The 19351-nt window shown below is 37.2% G+C and overlaps 1 protein-coding gene across 2 annotated transcripts in view; it reads right to left on the reverse strand.

The window, feature by feature from the left end:
• Marf1 (meiosis regulator and mRNA stability factor 1-like protein) overlaps positions 1-19351 on the reverse strand; it is a 298632-nt gene that overhangs the window by 125572 nt on the left and 153709 nt on the right. For both annotated transcript variants that reach the window (XM_070219497.1, XM_070219496.1), the window contains exon 2: positions 9437-9535. In XM_070219497.1, the coding sequence (XP_070075598.1) occupies positions 9437-9456 (20 nt within the window). In that variant the 5' untranslated portion in view covers positions 9457-9535. The remainder of the gene's footprint in view (positions 1-9436; positions 9536-19351) is intronic.

Below are 19351 nucleotides of genomic sequence, written 5' to 3' on the forward strand. Positions count from 1 at the left end.
CTTGGTGGTGCTCCCAAGCGTTGTGTGACTCCTTGGGCAGCTTCGATGCTACGTAATGCGCCAACCAGTGCTGCGATTCCCCGTCCAAGGCTTGAACGCGGCGGAAGGCAGCTAGGCAAACATTGACCGTGCTTAGCATCGACCGTATAGAATCGGTAGTATCCTTTTGTAGTATCCTTTTGTAGTCTGGGCAACGCAGATTGCGTTCATGTGGTGCGAGAAAACGAGTCGAGGATTATTTTACCTCTTAATCATCATTCCCCACGCCACTGCATAGTTTACATCCGTGAGCTGCATTTGACGAATGTCATTATCACGACCAATTGGCAGCGAATCCTTGAGAAAGTGCAATCTTTGGACATTGCTCAAATTGGGGTTGTTATGTATTAGGCTTGTGAAGGCATCGTAGTAGCCTGGCCAGTCCACACACGCACCCGAAAATTTAGGTACCGTCATTTGCGGTATGTTTACTCGCAACTCCGGATCAACGTTCCCGGCTGCTGCTGGTGGCGTAGTTGTTTCTGGTCCAAGCTTGTCGAGGTCTTCGGCGAGAGCGCAGTAGGCGTCCATGTAACGCTCCTCAAATTCTGATTGGAAATTCATCGTGGCATAACTTGAATCATCAAATTCATCTAAATTAACGATCACCGAATGCGCTTCCCGAAAAGCGTTCCGTAATTTCTCCACTTGGTCTAACCTTTTTTTGAGATAAATCCTAGTTTTCCTCGTTTGCGAATCTTTCCTAAAATTCTGCAGAACAGACCTAAGGGCTTGGTGACGATCTGATTGCAAGTTCACCTACATGTCCAAATCCGAAACAATCGACTCAGGGTCCATGTTGACAAGTGTAAGGCTTCCGCAACTCAACACCCCAAACAATTATGCAATAGAAAAAAATTGATAATACTTGTCTCGCACACAATTTGTTAACTCACTCAGTTTTGCATACCAAAACCACACCACAAAAAGGAAGCGAAGAGAAGAGGGCGCCCTGCAAATTCCAATCTGCCGTTATTGCGCTTATGTATCGATGTCTTCTTTTGCACTGCTTCGTAGAGCCGGCGTGTCGATCTGACGCAGCCGCGATCTAACGGAATTTATTTAACGGAATTATGACGAAATTTGTAAGAATTTTATTTGCTTTGCAGGTTCCCCTCATGGGCCACCATGTATAATTGTGTACCCTTTGTAAGAGGGGTTCCCAGGCAAAGACAAACACGAGAGAATAACTTCAAAACGTTATAATTATTCTGATCTTCAATGTATGTATGTACAATAGGGTGGATTTCTTTAAGGTCAACTGAGCTCAGCATCTTAAATGGTAGGTTTCTGTGTCCAATAAATTTATGCGAAAACAGAAAAATTTTATTTCATCGTTTAGGCGGTGCGCAATGGCCCTAAAGTTTCGCTGAAAATTAAGTGTAAAACTAGGAATTTACCCCATTCCATTTCTTGTCAGATTTTAACATGTCAACTTTTTGGTTTCGCTCGAATAAAAGAGTCAAGTAGAAATTTATTTCATGAATATTAACAGTTGGACGTAGCCTAGCCAGTAGAGCTTCTGTCTCCGAACAAAAAAAACCGATTTCGATCCCCGACTCATCATTTTTTTTTTGTGACTCACAATAAAATAGAGATTCTATTTAACAATTTTGAAGATTAACTATCGCTTTTGCGTTCGCCAATACAAATTTTCGTCAAAGAAGAAAGCCAGAAGAAGAAAGACTCTTATTTTTCAGAGACCGTAATATTTATAAGTTTTACTCTAAAAGTCCTTGATTATTCGTTATTATTGTTATTTTTAAGTTGTAATTGTCTCCCAGGGACTCGAATTTTATCAACGACTACATCCCTTGTTAAAAAGCTCGGGAAAGTGATTAAGATACTTTTTAAAATACTGTCAAAGTATAAAATTAAGTCTACGGCATCTAGATGAATCTGAAATATGCGTAATAAACTTTAAAGCCGTTGCGCACCGCCTAAAACTATTTATTTTTTACTTTTTCTTTCTCTAATGGATTAAGGATACACAAATGCTATATATGAAGGGGTGAGAGCATGGCCTTAGAAATTTCATACAAAATAAGACCACCCTAATGTACAAGTGTGTGACAAAGTTTTTAAATTCGTTAGACCGGCGGCGTGCGTTCAGCGTGGTTCGACCGTACAGCCTGTTCCTTCTAACTAATTCTAACTAAAAAAAGAGAGAACGCTATAGTCGAGTGCCTTGACTATTAGATACCCGTTACTCAGCTAAACAACTTAATCGAAATATGCCTTCTTATATGTTTTTCGCCGCTCGATTTTTACCCAGGGATCTCTTTCTAGAAAAGGCTTTCTAGAACTTTAAATTCTGCCTAGCACATCTTCCGTCTCTCTCTAGCGCAGGGGAATGCACTTGTGAAAAACGTATACGAGCAAAAAGAGACAAAATGCGCGGCCCATTTCAAATAATTAAAAATTTGCATTAACATATTGTGAATTAGAGTGACCACAGAAAGAAAGCCAGATTTTTTCCAATGCCATTTCCTAGATGGCGCTAGTGTATATTGCATTGCGCCATCTACCGCCAGATATTGGTACTACTAGTCATGAAAGGCGGAAGTGTAGGCGCTGGCCAGGTTTAAGCGTTTATTGGGTTTGTGGTCGTTAGAGTGGGCGTGGCAATTTTTTACTTGGCCAATCGATAGGTATTGACGAAGCGAATACATATCAGATACTATTTTCATAGTATCTTCAAAACTGTGGGCGTTAGAGAGGGCTTGTGGGCGTTAGAGGGGGCGTATCACCTTTTTGAAACAAACTTGCGCTGCGTAGGAGCTCCTAGAATATTCATGGAAAATGCCAATCTTCTAGCTTTTATAGTTTCCGAGACCTTAGCGTTCATACGGACAGACAGACGGACAGACGGACATGGCTATATCGACTCGGCTAGTGATCCTGATCAAGAATATATATACTTTATGGGGTCGGAAACGCTTCCTTCTAGATGTTACATACTTTTGCACGAATACAATATACCCTTTTACTCTACGAGTAACGGGTATAAAAATAATTTTTTTTCGGTCAAATCCTGATACACGTGTTTACTTATTTTCCGAATAGTACGTGTAAAAAAACTTTCAGGAAAATCAAAAATGTGAAATTTTTTTGTGGCCAAATCTGTTCGGTTTGTAAAAGAACGGCCCACATGTGAAAAATCACTGTTTTTAAATTACGTTACACTAAAATTTATAAACCTTGTTAGGGCATTACAAAATGTGATGCGTGTATGGCTCAATCAGTTAGTGTGTCTACAAATCCAAAGGTCCCTGGTTCAAGTCCTAGAGACTTGCCTCAAAAAAAGGAAGTTCGTTTCAATTCCAATTATATATCATTTTCCGTATTTAATTATATAATAAAAATCATAAATTCAATTATCTACCAATAAGGAGAGCGTTAATTTAAACATCTTCAAGTACGATTAAAATACAATGATTTAATGGTTGATAGACCAGTTTTTGGATTTTTTTTAGTGTAGTTTAACAGCTGTAGCCGTAAATTGGTTAACAGTCACTAGTGCAAAACTAGTAGCAAATGGACTAGTTGTTTCCGATGACAAGCATATAAAAAATTTACAAGTTCATAACAATGAAATGGACATAACTTGAACTAGTTAACCTTCTTGACCCAACTAGTATTTTAATAGTCCAAAACTGATTCCGTTTCCTGCAGGGTATGTTTAATTAGCAGGGTCAGTAGCCTGCATCTTCGCCTGCGGAAATATAAACTGAAAATTAAGTATACCTATATATTTGGTACTTATTTTAAATCTAAAAATTTTTATTTTTAGCCTATAAGCCGAGAAAAGATTTTATAATAACTTTTTTTTCTTAATTTCCGCAAAAACAACAGTATATTGTTCAATGAAAACTACATAAAAAATATTAAAAAAAACTTGCGAAAAAAAATTTTAAAATTCTTATTGCTTGCGTAAGTTATCAGCTGCACAGAACAGAAACAAATTAATTTTTCGACACAAATCCTCACAGTAATTTTCTTCACAACATTAGTACTTTGTCCAAAACATATTGTGTAAATATAGAATGCCAATGATCTTCCTGTGCTCACGAGATGTCTCAATCGGGCATTTTCTCTTATTTTAATTTGTCTTTCTTCGCTTAAGTTCTGTGAATACACTTGTTACTGGCTTGCATGTCTTGTGCGGCGGCCGATACTCGCACATCGTACTTTAGTCATTTTGGACTATGGACAGAGTGGTGAATTTAACCTCAAATGGACAATCCACATAATTTACACAGTTCAACTTAACACTTTAAAGACAAATGCCTGCTGTTGGAATTGAATGAAAATTTGCACCAATTTCCAATTAAAATGTGAGGAAACGAATAACTTATTATACCCTTTACTCGTAGAGTAAAAGGGTACATTGTATTCGTGCAAAAGTATGTAACAGGGAGAAGGAAGCGTTTGCGACCCCATAAAGTATAAATGTTCATGATCAGGGTCACTAGCCGAGTCGATATAGCCATGTCCGTCTGTCCGCCCGTATCAACGCTGAGATCTCGGAAACTACAAAAGCTAGAAGGTTGAGATTTTCCACACATATTCTTGGGCTTCCTACGCAGCGCAAGTTTATTTCAGCCAAGCGCCACGCCCCCTCTAATGCCCACAATCGCCCACTAAGGATTTTAAAATGTGCTGGCGCCCACACCTTTAAAGATTTGTGAGAAGTATAAATGCAATTTTGTTATGTATATTTATACCTATCGAAATGCTGAAGATAAAGAGGGGGCGTGGCGCTCGGATGAAATAAACTTGCGCTGCGTAGGAAGCCCAAGTATATGTGTGGAAAATCTCTTTTGTAGTTTCCGAGATCTCTGCGTTCATCCAGACAGACCGACATGGCTAGATCGACTCGGCTAGTGATAATAAGATAATATATACTTTATGGGGTCGGAAACGTTTCATTTTAGCTGTTACATTTTTTTGCACGAATACAATATACCCTTTTACTCAACGAGTAACGGGTATAAAAACTTTTCCCGCTTTCCTGATCTTTGTTTGCTATAAACCTCACGCAGCCCGAGACCTTTCCAACGAATGCAAAACCGTGGAAATCAGAGTTATAGCGTCCGATAGAAAAACCCGACATATCTTTATATAGCAGATAATAAATACACATCATTTTAAATTAAATAATTTTTTGTAACAAAGATAATTGCATAGTGTTTTTTTTATCGTACCCTAAATTTTTCAGACAAAAATACGTGACATATACAATTCGTTACTGAATACAAATCAAAGATGGAAAAAGTGAGGTTATCTGAGAAATATGCAAATTGCTCCAATAAAGCGGACAAGGGCAGATTGAGACTAACAGCTGCATTGACAAGGCTACAACATAGATTTAGTCGCACTTTAAAATAATGAACAATTTTGTTCTCTTTTTTACTCTTTTAAGAATCCAGCTTAATATGCATTTGTAAAATGTTAAAATATATATAATTTTATAAAATATTATGTTAAATATATGTCAATTCAAAAATTTTTTTTTTATTTTTTAGCGAAGTTTAAGCGACGAAGCTTTGACGTATGTCACATCCTAAAAGTATGTAATTCTTAATTACATATTCCTAGGTATGGTATAACTAGAAGTTTTGACGCTCAGCTCAAACTCTCCTCTCCGGCCGATGAGGTAGCGGTGACGCCCCACCGAAACTTGCAAATACTGGAAAGTCCGAGGTTAACTCCCCACCGAGTGCAAGTGTGTTGAAATGCTAGAAACTGTTGAGTTATTTATAACCAAATAAAAATGATCTAGAGTCCGATAAAGTGCTCAATAGTAAACATAGGTCGATTGAATCATTCTATTTATACCACACCTAGGAATATGTAAATAAGAATTACATACTTCTAGGTGTGACATACTTCAAAGCTTCGTCGCTTAAGCTTCTTATGTGTGTGAAAGCTAGAATGGTTTTCTGTTGGAAGCAATATGCTTCCCGATTTTACAGACGTGAAATACAACAACTAAGTAATGTACAAGTGATTTCGGTAATAGTCTAAAAGAGGGGCATGTGCCCCACAAATTGCGAAAAAATTACCCTTTTTGGACCGCGATTTTTTAGGAATTTGCGTGCGGAAGATTATCGGCGGAAAGGCATGGATCTCCTGTAATTGCATTTCAAAGTTGCGTGTTTTGTTATAAAATCCACGTAGCATTTTCTAGGATTTTGAGGTGTTTTGTGACATTTTGCTAAAAAAATATGGGCTTTCCGTTTGTTGTCAAAATAATAAAATTCGACAAAAATGTGAAACTGTTTTTAAAGCAGGCCAGTCCCTACAACAGTGAATTAAATATCCTCGGTGGGCATCCATACAAATTGATGGATTTTCTTATTGTTAAGAAGGTAGGCTTTGAAAAATTAAAATTACAATCTGAAACAAAAAATTTTTTCAAAGCCTACCTTCTAAACAATTAGAAAATCCATCAATTTGTATGGTAGCTATATGAAGGGACGGTGGTAAAATTATGATATTAATATATGTGCATAATATCAGTAAGTAATTGAGTTGTGCAAACTTTCAGCTTAAACATGTAAGAATTGTACTCATTGGAAACATAAATAGGGTTTTTCTAAGTTCGCATAAAAAATTATATATCTTGGAAATGATGAAAGGGAACAAAAATGTTTCTTCGGGTAAATTAAGTTGGTTATGAGATGGACAATTTTGGATAGTTAGGTTTCTTTTATAGCATGAAGAAGACATTCAAAAGCGCGATAAAAATTTCAAATAATTAAAATTCATACTTATTAAACAACAAAAAATGTTAGACATTTATTTTCTAACTCCCCCAGTACACATTTAAAAACGTGTAAAGTTGCACGTTGTTCTTCTAAGCCGTTCTCGAGATATACTAAATTTAAGTTTGAGAACATTTTTTAAGTTCTTAACTTCAAAAATTCATAGCGCCCCCAAATGGACACCAAAAAATTTTAAAAAAATCACAGATGATAACCAAGCCAAACTCTGCAAAGTACCCGAGTTTGAAGAAAATCTAAAATTTCATATGCGCAGTTAAGAAATTCTTACCCATAGTTGTTGTATTTCAGGTCTGTAAAATCGGGAAGCAGATTGCTTTTAACAGACAACCATTATAGCTTTCACACACATTAGAAGCTTAAGCGACGAAGCGACGCTCAGCTCACATCCTCTTCTCCGGCTGATGAGGTAGCGGTGACGCCATACCGAAATTGGCAAATCCCGGAATGTCCGAGGTTCACTCCCCAGCGAGTGCATAGGTGTTGAAATGCTAACAAACAGTAGAGTTAATGATACCAACTTTGTCCTTGAGTCCGCCAAAAATCCTCACGGAAATATAAATATCTGTTGCGAACCCTGACCACGGCGAGCTGTACCGCCTCCCGAAACAGGGTCGTTACAATGTCGCCCGAACAGATTGAAGGCAAATAGACAGAAACCTCAAACACCACAAAGACACCACAAAACGGTGTTCAAAGTTCCAATTTTATGATTTTTTTTGCACTTTTTGCAGCCACAAAGAGTTTAGTTTTTATTACGCCACAAAGAGTGCCTATAAATCGAAAATTTGGAGCTTTGACCACAGTTTTCTTAAAACTGTGACGTGATGAAAAGTTTTCAAGTATGGGGTATAAATTTTCGACCCTGTGTTTGGACTTTAAGGTTCTGCTCCGCCATTCCACTATAAAAACCATTTGGACATACGGCTCGCTGCCGTTGGGGAACACGAGCCACTTTGACATTATACAGGGCTCACCATCAAAAAATCATCGATAACATCTATTGGGGTCCTGACATACCGCCACAACAAGCTTACACTGCATGCATACAATCTCGCAAGGTATGTAACAAGGGATTTCGACAGAACCCGTCTATATCGAATCGGTCTGCCAATCCAGCAACAATAATAATAATTACTAATAACAATATTAATAATTATTGTTAGTCTCATTAAAGGGAAGATTTATATAAAAACTAGCTATACCCGGAGCGATTTCGTTCGCTTAAAATTAGTTTGCAGTTTGGAAATTAGGTTGTCAGGACTTTCTTATATCTTATTTGCGCGTTTGTTGAAACCCTTTGCGTAAACATCCTTTCTAGAAGATTCTTCAAGAGAGAGAATCCGAAGGCTACTGGTAGAGCTATATAATAAATGAATGCGATCTAAGTAAAAGAATTGCATTTTTATACCTTCTATCAGTTACATTGTTATCAATGCAATTTTAATTTGCGCGCAAGTTTACACTTGTTTGTAAACTCGAATTTGTTTTTTTTTAAATTTATTGTTTTGAATGAAACGAAAACATTTGTACACACACGAAAAGATTGACATCCCATACAAAAGTAGCGAAGTAACTTATTATTTTCCGATTCCACATTTGATTGATAATAATTCATTTTAAACTCTTCCAATTTTGCATTGGCTGAAAGGAAATAAATCATTTTATTTGTATTTAAGCACATTATCTACATACATTATGTATTGTATTGTACATGTATTGTACAAATCAAAACATATCCAAATATACATACGTATTTGGGCTAAAGTTCGAATCTTAAGATATTTAACTTGGAAACATTTTGGCTTTGTTTACAGAATTTGTAGTAATTTTTTATCTTCTTCCATGGTGGAAATTAAAAAGGGCTCTTACTTCTGCTACAAAATGAAAAATATTTTTTTTTAAATAAAACCTAAGCATTTTATCCACAGGACTGACTATTGATCGAAAATCATATTGATCGGAACAGCAGTTAAAGTTTTTAAAATACAAAACAAATATTAACTTAAATTGCCCTTTTCCCCTCCCCCTTCCCCACAGCACTACCCCTCCCCACAGCACTACCCCTCCCCATCGACAGTTTTCTTTGCTGCTGCTCTCTCGGCCGTCGCTCTCTTGCCATCCGCTCTCTGGGTTTCGCTCTCTCGGCGGGCTCCCACAAAATGCAACGCAATAACTTAGGAAATCTAAATAAATTCGTTAAAAATACTTTAAAAAAATGTTAAAAACCTAAAAAAGTAAACATTTGGGCCATAGATCAACCATTTACCAAAAAATCATCTCGATCGGAGCAGCGGTTTAGATTTTTTAAATCGAAAAGTTAATTTTAAATGTAGCCCCCAAATTATGGGGTATATCGAAATTTCTTTTAGATTTCTAATTAGGCCCTTTAGAAGCTAAGATTAAGTAAATCTAATGATTTTTTGCTCTAAATATGGATATTGGAGCTGTTTGGGGCCACTGGGGGGACATGCCGGACCTTAGTGGGCGCCTACGCCCCCAATGGAATACTGTGGCTGCTCTAGCTCTTATGGTTTAGGCTGTGGTCGTAACCCCCTAAAAATCGATCTTTCATTTTATAATCTTTAAAGATGGGAGTGATTTATTACCTGTGGAATCGTTCTCCCATGTTGTACCAATTTTTGCTTTGTGCTTTATAAGTGCTTGGAACTTCGTATACTGGGCTTTTGTGCTGTGTTTTGACTTATCTGAAAAGGAAAGGTAGCCATAAAAAACATTGCAAATTAAATTGGCATTATAACGTATAAATCTTTTAAAATTCAGGATTGCTACAGAAACCTCCAGAGATTTTTAACAGATGAGTTTTCATTTTATTTTTTTCAGAGTATATCCAAAAACTAAAGTTTTGCAACATGTTTTAAGCAACAAATTTTAGTCAATATTTAGACAACGGACTAGACTAATATTTTTTATATGTATTACAAAAAAATGTGGTAATTTGTAGAATAAAATGTCGGTCATAAAAAAAAAATTACAAGTTTTTTCTCCACCATGGTATATGAAACAAGAAATAAAGCTAGCTTCGGCCAGCCGATGATATAACTTTGCAGATAATTTCTATTATATCACAAAAATATTAAATTTAGATTTATTTATTACAAGAAACAAAAATGTAGCTGTTTTTGTATTATTATACCTGTTACTCGTAGTAACGTCCGTTTGTCCGTCCGTATGAACGCTGAGATCTCGGAAACTAAAAAAGCTAGAAGGTTGAGATTTCCCACACATATTATTGGGCTTCCTAAAGACCGAAAAACTTTGGTGGCTTTAAACTTTTAATTGGGCAAAACGAAAAGTACGTGTGGTCGATTTAAATCAATTTCAACTATTAACAACTATTTTTCGACAAACATTCTTCAAGCCTAGCTTAACGAAAGTTGACGAAGAACGAGAGAAGAACGAGAGAGAACGTTGTTTGTGCGATAAGTTGTCCTCGGCCACGACGACGAGATCTCCCTGGTTGATGTTCGGCTGCCACCAGCAGCAGCTACTTGCCCCGAGTTTGCAGGCCCAGGACATATTCGCCGCCAGAACATTTGCCTGACGAGACAAGCTGCCAAGCAGTTGAGACCCTCCTGGTCCGGGGTCCGGAGTGCTAGTGTGGCGATCAGCGGCCCGCCTGTCAGCAGTATTATCAAATACTTCTCTTTTGTCTTTGCATTTTCTTACATATCAACGAATACCCTAAGCAGTTTGAGGTGTGACAAAAATTTAGCCAAAGTTCCTGCATCAGGACTTTTCCTCTAATAACATTAAGACTTAATAATCCGAGGGGTCAAACAGCTTCGATGTCACTGACAGTATGTTCCATTTGTCGCTCAGAGACCCATGACAGCATTGTCAATTTGGAACTTAAAGGCATCTTAGTTAGGCAACGACGATATTCCTTACACCTTAGTAGACTCTGAATCCGAGATTAGTATGGATTTATCTGTGCTCTTAAATGCGGTGACGTCAGGTGAGTTTGAAAACCACTTTGTAAATTCTAAAGCTGCAGTTCAGACTTAATAGTCGTTAACTCCTCTACGCATGCAGCACTATTCAACATGCATCGACATAAAAGTCAAATCGAATAACTTTAGCAGCTCTAGCAAAATAAAGTTTGGCTGACTCACTTCATCTTTTTAAGCACCGAATAGGCAGAAGTGGGACAGGTCCAGCCCCATATGTTTCAGTGCTGAGCTTATATAATCTCAAGGACCCAAAGGGTCTCTCCTTCACACTATAAGTTGAAACTGCAAATCCCCTTTATTTACCATCACTTGGCGATACATTTTTTTTTCATCGGCGGTCAGGTCGAACCTATGCAGCCGGAAGCGAAGTAACGTTAAGTACAGCTCATCTTTTATTGTCGGACCAACCATCAAAATATAATTTAGAGAGATCTTAGTTGATGATTTATAGTCTAGTCACACTATGTGGGGTAACCTATCAAGTGAGCCAGGAACCCGATAATTCCAAAAAAGGGTTTCTACTGGGTTAACTTCAAATATCGAGTAATGACATCTAGTGTTTGTTGTTTGTGTATTTGACTAGGGATGGACCTTCAACGATAGGAAATAAATACAAAATATACCGAAAAATACAAAAAAATGTTCCGAAATGCCAAAGACCCTTAAAGTACCTCACTTTTGCACACATCTAGTTGCGTATACACAGCCTATGTAAAAACAAAAGGGTTATGTCAATAACACTATAACTCCATAATTCCACCCTAGTGTAAATAGGCTATTACAAGACGCATCGAAAACGTCACGTAACTTGGTTGACGTACTTTGGGGTCTCTGAAGGCATTGGTGTGGGTCCCACACTGTGGGATAACATAATGTGGAGCAGAAGGAACTATATTTGTAGGAGACATATGACCTAAGGAAAGGTAGTCTTTCATGAATTCTAAATTGATTTACTTCATGTCAGGGTCTCGAGACAACCTTCTTTCAAGCGACGAAAACCACCGTTTTGCAACTTCAAAGGAGTTGCCTAACTTCTTTGGATCAGATTTAAACGGCAACACAGTGGGGCGAAAAAGCCAAAAGTCTGCCTTAAGTCAGCGGAGCCTTATAGCGAATATCTTTTGATGGGGTATTGTTAAAGGAAATTAAATATGTAAAAAAAACATCATAAGTTGAATTTTTTTAGTTAAATTTTTTGTTGTAGAAAATTTTTAAGAAAAAACAAGAGAGAACGCTATAGTTGGGTTTGTGTCCCGACTATCTAATACCCGTCACTCAGCTTAAGGGAGCTCGAGGAAGATGGATATAAAACATTTTTTTGATTGCGCATAACTTTTTAACGAATGGTTTAATAGGTATAATTATACACAAAAAAAAATTGCATTTATACTTCCCGGAAATTCTTAAAGGTGTAGGCGCCAGACACATTTCAAAATCGTTAGTGGGCGATTGTGCGCTTTAGAAGGGGCGTGGCGCTCGGCTGAAATAAACTTGCGCTGCGTAGGATGCCCAAGAATATGTGCGGGAAATCTCAACCTTCTAGCTGTTGTAGTTTCTGAGATCTCAGCGTTCATACAGACGGACGGACAGATGGACGGACAGACGGACAGATAGACGGACGGACGGACAGACGGGCAGACGGACATGGCTAGATCGACTCGGCTAGTGACCCTGATCAAGAATATATACAATTTATGGGGTCGGAAATGCTTCCTTCTAGCTGTTACATACTTCTGCACGATTACAATATACCTTTTACCTTTTACTCTACGAGTAACGGGTATAAAAATGACTATCTGATGCCCGTCACTCAGCTAGCAGTGCGAGGGAGAAGAAGATATAAAACTTTGATTGCGCATAACTTTTTAATGAATTCTCCAATTTGAAAAATGTTTACATACTTTTGCACGAATACAATATTATCTTTTACTCTACGAGTAACGGGTATAAAAATTATTAAAATTGGTCAACTATATCTTATAGTTGCCATATAAACGCTTATTACAAATGGGAATATCTCGGTTCTATTTCAATATTGGTTCTTATAAATCGGGATTAAGTCATTTAACTCTATGTTTAACTCTATGCTTACCATTTCTTTAAATCGGTCAATGATATCTTATAGTTGCCATAGAATCAATCAAGGAAATATAGCATATTTTCAAAAAAATCTGCTGGAAATCGTTATTTATTTCATATCAATATTTTTAGTAAAATAATATAATTTTAAATTTAAAACCTAAATTTGATTATTTATTTATCATTATCTTTTTTAATACCTTTGGATAAGTAAAATATCTTCATTATGTTAGGGCGCGCGGATGAACCACGGATGACGATATTTTAAATGATGAACATTTATTATTATTTATTATTGTGTGTGTGTGCTTATATTCAAATCCAAACTACTTAGACCGTTTAGAATTATGTTACTTAAAAGACAGGTTTCGGCACTGTTTGTGAATCGTCACTGTGAGAGAAGTATGAAAAATAATTTTAAAAATTTTAAAACAATTGACAAAATGTAGATGAGTATCTTAAAAATGAAGGACTTCAGGTATCTTTGTGTCAAAAATGCATTGTAGAAGAATAAAATTTTATTGAATTGTTAAACGCTGTTCACAAATGAAGTTTTTTAAACTTTGCCTTTATCGAAATAAAATGGTGGCAGGCCTGGACACCGACCCATGTCACATTTTGTCGGCCTGTGCTATCAATTTTATATTCGAATTGGTTCTTAAATCTAATGACATAGCTTTTTACATTAATTATTAAAATACAGAATGACAAATATAATTAAATCAAATTTAAAAACAAAGAAAGAGGTTTTGGGGATAAGTCGCAATATTAAGATAGAATTATATAGCTTAAAGCAAACTGGTATTGTTATTTTTTAGGTATGAGAGATGTTTTGTCTTAAATTGTGGTGCGCTCCTAGTTTCTTTCATAGAATTGGGAAGTTCATTCCACGCTCCAATCGCATTAATAAAAAATTGTCTATTTGAGAGCAGGGTAATACTCTAGTTTACAGTCCTCACCCCCAAAATTCGCGAAAAAAATTATCCTCGACGGACCGCGAATTCTTAAGAATTTACATGATTTTGAGTGCTTTGTTTTAAAAAACATAAGGGCTTTTCATCCATTTTCAAAATAATCTGCGTTCAGAAAAATTCGACCAAAATGTGCAATCGTTTTTATAGGGGGCCAGGCTCCACAGCCGCGAATTCGTTCACCGTGATGACCAACTTTTAAAAGCGAGTATAAAGAAATCGCGGTTGTTGAGTGACAGGAGCAAACATAGTAGTCCATGGACCAACGACCTATAAAAAAGTCGTAATTGCAGACAAATTTTAACTAATTGTGTAAAGCATTAAATATTACAGAATCTAATTTCTGTTTATTTTTTATTTAATCAGTAACATTTTTCCGCACCTCCATATGGTATTAGGCTAATTACTTTCAACGTCTGCATCTGCTGGATCCTAATTAAATAAATATTAATGAGAATATATTTGATGTAAATTAAAAAAAGAAAACTAAAAACTCGTAAGAGTAAAAATAAAAAAAAAAAATTGGCATAAAATTTAAAAAAGTCGCCAATTAGGATTTTTTATTTCCCTTATATTTAAAAGCATTATGGCATTTATTAAGCATTTAAGAAAAATTGCGCGATTTTTTTACATTTCGCTGGCCTGCAGAGCAATTTTTTTATTTCAGTTTTTCTTTTGTTTAATGCTTACATTGCGTTTAAAATTATAAAGAACGTCTATGGCTGAGATGTATAAAATATTCGTAATGGGCTAATGTGACGGCCAAGACCACAAAATAGGTGAACGGAAATCATCCTCGTTGGACCGCGATTTCTTCAGATTTGCCTTAAAAAGTTATATATTTGTCCTCCATGGTCAAATAAATTCTTAAGAAATCGCTGTCCACCGAGGATATTTAGTTCGCTGCTGTAGGGTCTGATCCCCTATAAAAACAACTACACATTTTGTTTGAACTTTTCAGAAGGGCTATTATTTTGACAACTTAAGAAACTCCAATATGTTTTTATAGCAAGCCGTAGAAAAGCCAACTGTATTTTTATAGCAAAACACGCAACTTTGAAATTCGATTACAAGTAAGCCATGGCAGTCCGCGCCTACATTTCTTTATGGGAATTCTTAAGAATTCGCGGTCCGTCGAGGAAAAGTATTACCGAAAGCAGAAACCTGTGCCGAATGTTCTTCTTCTGTGTTCTTGTAGACCTGGAGAGTTGCAATTTTTCAAATTAATATGATGGCTCTCTGGTGTATATAACTTTGTGTAAAAAGATTATTGGGTATTATTATTGGAAAAAATTATCCTCGACGGACCGCGGATTCTTAAGAATTTACATGAAGAAATATAGGCGCGGACTACCATGGTTCTCTTGTAATCTTATTATATTATTATAATATACTATGCAGCATCATAAATTTACCTCGATGGATGCTATATTTTTGGATTCGTTGCAAATTCTCAAATTAAACTGCGATTTCCAAAAAGTTTCCCGACGCAAGGATTCTTAGCAAAAGGACCTCAAAGTTCAAAAAATTCTGAGATTGGCCAACTTTGCGGAGCTCTCAGAGGCAAATGGATGCATGGTTTGATTCGATGTTAATGTTTTTTAAAAGATACACTCTTTTTCTTTCAAACCCCATAGGGGAGAGTGGGGTAATTTCGTCAGCATTTTTTCAAAGCTATTTTTTGTCCATCTTGAGACACGTATCATATTTCTATTTTTATTGTTGAATGCGGTTAGCACCAAGCTTTAAAATGTGACATTCCCCTTTTCTTTAATTACCTTGGTGATTTATAAAAAATTAAAGAGTAAAACCAATATACTGGGGCAATCCCGCTACATAGGGGGGTAAAATCGCCACACCACTGGGGCCATTTCGTCACCTGAAAAATGTAGGGAACTTTACGCCTGTAAATATGCTACACTGATCAAGCGTACCATTTTTGTTGACGTCCTATGTTTGTTGCTGCTGCCGGTAGTCTGTTCGTTAGCCAGCTAGTCAAATAAAAAAATATGTATTTAAAATAGGTGCGACTTTACCCTAAGCATAGGGTGGCGAAATTTCCCCAGACAGTACTTTTTTAGAAATAATTATTTTTCTTTCGAAATTAGGCGCGAAGTTAAAAATCACTAACGCAAAAATGCACATTATAGCACTGTGTATTATATAAAAAATTGTGTGTCTTATCCCTTTTCAAATGTGGCATACAGGAAAAATTTCGTCGAGAACTAAATGTAGCTTTTGAACTGTAAGAACACATTTAATATTATAGCTTAATTATCTTGGCCTTCTGTGCAAAAAAATGCATTGGTTGTGTCATGCCGTCTTGAGGGACTAAAACAAAAAAATTATATATTTTTAAGACTTATGGATTCCGAGATATTGCAGGTGACGAAATTGCCCCTGTGACGAAATTACCCCACTCTCCCCTACCTAGAATAATTTTAGGATTTTTTTTAAGGCAGAAATAAATTCCAGAAAACATAGTCAAAAAACTTAAAAACATACAGCTGCGGTAAAAATAGTAGTACTGTTGCCGCCCTGTGTTTTTAAAATGTTGATGCTGTAATTTTTTTATCCAATTAGTCTAATAGTAAAATTATAATCTGATATGTATCGTAATCGATATCTTCTGTATTCTGTACCCTCTAACATTTAAAAAATACCACAGCTATACAGAGCCGAATAAAGTCAGTTGGACATTTAATCTCAACCCGATCTGTCGTCTCCTTTTAATCGGAACACAACATTTTCTGGCGACGAGTGAAAAAAGAGAAAAAGTGCCGCAAAATTTTATTTTGTGTAATTCGTGTCGGTAGACTAAATCAATAGTGATCGAACGTAAAAAAGACATACAATGACTGACAGTCAAGTTAATTTTGAAACATTATTGGCCCAACAGCAAGAATTTGCGCAGAAGTTGATGCAACAACAGCAAAAATGGATGGAATCCATACTCTCACAAAACAGTGGTGCGAACATAGCCAGATCGGGAGAATTATCCGTGTGCCTGCCGTTTCCAAACTTTAATAAAGAAAATCAAAATTGGGAAACGTACCTGCAACAATTAACACAGCACTTCTCCGCTTACTCGGTGCAAGCAGCAGATAGGAAAAAAGCGTATTTTCTATCGTGGGCAGGCACTCACATATTTGAGCTTATAAAAAATCTGTTTGGTAGCGAAAACTTGGACCAGCAGACTTATGAACAAATAACGGAGAAACTAACAGACCATTTCAAGCAGAAGCGTCATATTGTTGCTGCGCGGTACGAATTTTTCAAACGTCAGATGCGGGACTCACAGACACATAAGGAATGGGTCGCCGATCTACGTGGCATTGCTCGAGAGTGTCAATTTGTTTGCCAATCTGATGGGTGTTCATTTAACCACGTTAATGAAATGATCCGCGATCAAATAATTGTGCACACTCCATTCGACGCAATTCGCACAGCCGCTTTGCAGAAGTTGCAGCCGTCACTCGAAGACGTTCTCTCAATTGCCGAAACTTACGAGGCAACAACAAAGACAGTGGCAGTAATTAAAGAGAGTGAGAAGAGAGCTCTTGATACAAACGCAGTATACACACACAAAAGGCAAATCAGCAAAAAACGCAATTTTTCTGATGGTAAAGCGGAAAAACTGCTTTAAAATCGTGCTCTGGCTGCGGTCACTCTCACTCTCGCGAAAATTGCAAATTTCGGGAGGCAATTTGCCACAAATGTGCCAGAAAGGGAGACATTGCTGTCGTTTGCTTATCCAAGCAGTGCAAGGACAAAAAAGACACCGATCAACAAAAAACCCGAAACAAAAGCGCAGAGTCAATTCAAACAATTTACAACGTTTCCAGCTTGGTCAAGTTTAAAGGGAACAAAATTGTGATTGAAGTAGAGCTCTTCAATACAATCGTATCCTTCCAAATGGATTCTGGTGCAAAGTTGTCCGTATTGAATGTCAATACATACAAAAAGCTCAACAGCCCAAGACTGCAGAAGTGCGATCGAATCTTGCACGCATTTGGCCAACAACAAATTCCTGTACTGGGTGAGCTACACACTGTAGCGAAATGTGGCAACAAACTGGCAAATGTGGTGATCATTGTGGCTAATGTGGAGAACTCCAATAATCTGTTCGGCTTGGATTTGTTTAAGACATTTAATTTTGAAATTCAGCAAATCGCAAACGTCACTGAACAGCAGGGTACTCAAATGAAAGATCTTTGCCAGAGGTATGAGGAGGTATTTGAGCCGGCAATTGGTACAATAAAAAACTTTAAGGCAAGCATTTACCGAATTCAGTACCAAAATTCTACAAAAGTAGGCCAATTCCGTTTGCCCAATTGGATAAGTTCAAGGAGGAAGCGCAGCGTCTGACAGAAGCAGGTATTTGGAAACCAATTAAATTTAGCAACTGGGCATCGCCAATAGTACTAGCACCGAAGCCAGGTGGAGCAAGCAAGGCGTCAATTCCCAATTGGACATCGAGCAATATCCATTGCCAACACGTGAGTCTTTATTACACAAAATTCGTCACGGCACACATTTGACCTCAAAGATGCTTACCTACAAATGGAGTTAGACGATGCAGCGAAAGAAATTATGGTTGTCAACACGCCGTTGGGTCTTTTTCAGTACCAACGTTTGCCGTACGGAATAGCTAGCGCCCCAGCTATATTCCACCTTGAGCAACTTCTAAGTGAAATAGAAGGTTGTGGGAACTATCTCGACGACATAATTATTTCGGCACCTACAGTGGATCAACACATAGCCAGACTCGAACAAATTTTATGCATTTTACAGGCGAATGGCATAAAATGTAAGAAAGAGAAATGTTTCTTTCTAGGGGATGAAATTGAGTACCTTGGGAGAAGGGTCAGTGTTAAGGGCATCCTTCCGGATTCGTCAGGACTAGAAGCCGTTAAGGAATTAAAGCCGCCCTCTAATCTACAACAGCTAGATGCGTTCAAGGGAAAAGTGAACTAATACTGCAATTTTATTCCAAATTACTCCCAGTTAGCTTCACCCCTAAATCAATTGCGTAAAAAGAACATTCCTTTCACGTTTGGACCAGAGCAACAGCAAGCTTTCTCAGCTTTGAAAAAGCATATCCTCGACTCTACTGAGCTAGTACATTTCAACGAGAATCTTCCGCTTGTTTTAGCCACAGATGCATCCTCTTTTGGCATTGGTGTAGTATTATCACACATTCATCCAGATGGCAAGGAAAAGCCAATAGCCTTCGCATCGAAAACCCTTGACGTTCACCAAGTTCGATACAGCCAAATTGAGAAGGAAGCCCTTTCAATCATATTTGGGGTAAAGAAGTTTCATCAGTATTTATATGGCAGGAAATTTATACTCATAACTGATCACAAGCCGTTGGTCACAATCTTTAATCCTAGCAAGCATTTGTCAGCAATGACTTTAAACAGACTCCAGCGTTGGGCTATAATATTGATGGCTTACAATTTTGATATAAAATATCGCTCAACCACAGCTCATGGAA

The sequence above is a fragment of the Drosophila takahashii genome, chromosome 2L (genome assembly GCF_030179915.1).
Source record: "Drosophila takahashii strain IR98-3 E-12201 chromosome 2L, DtakHiC1v2, whole genome shotgun sequence".
Classification (NCBI taxonomy): Eukaryota; Metazoa; Arthropoda; class Insecta; order Diptera; family Drosophilidae; genus Drosophila; species Drosophila takahashii.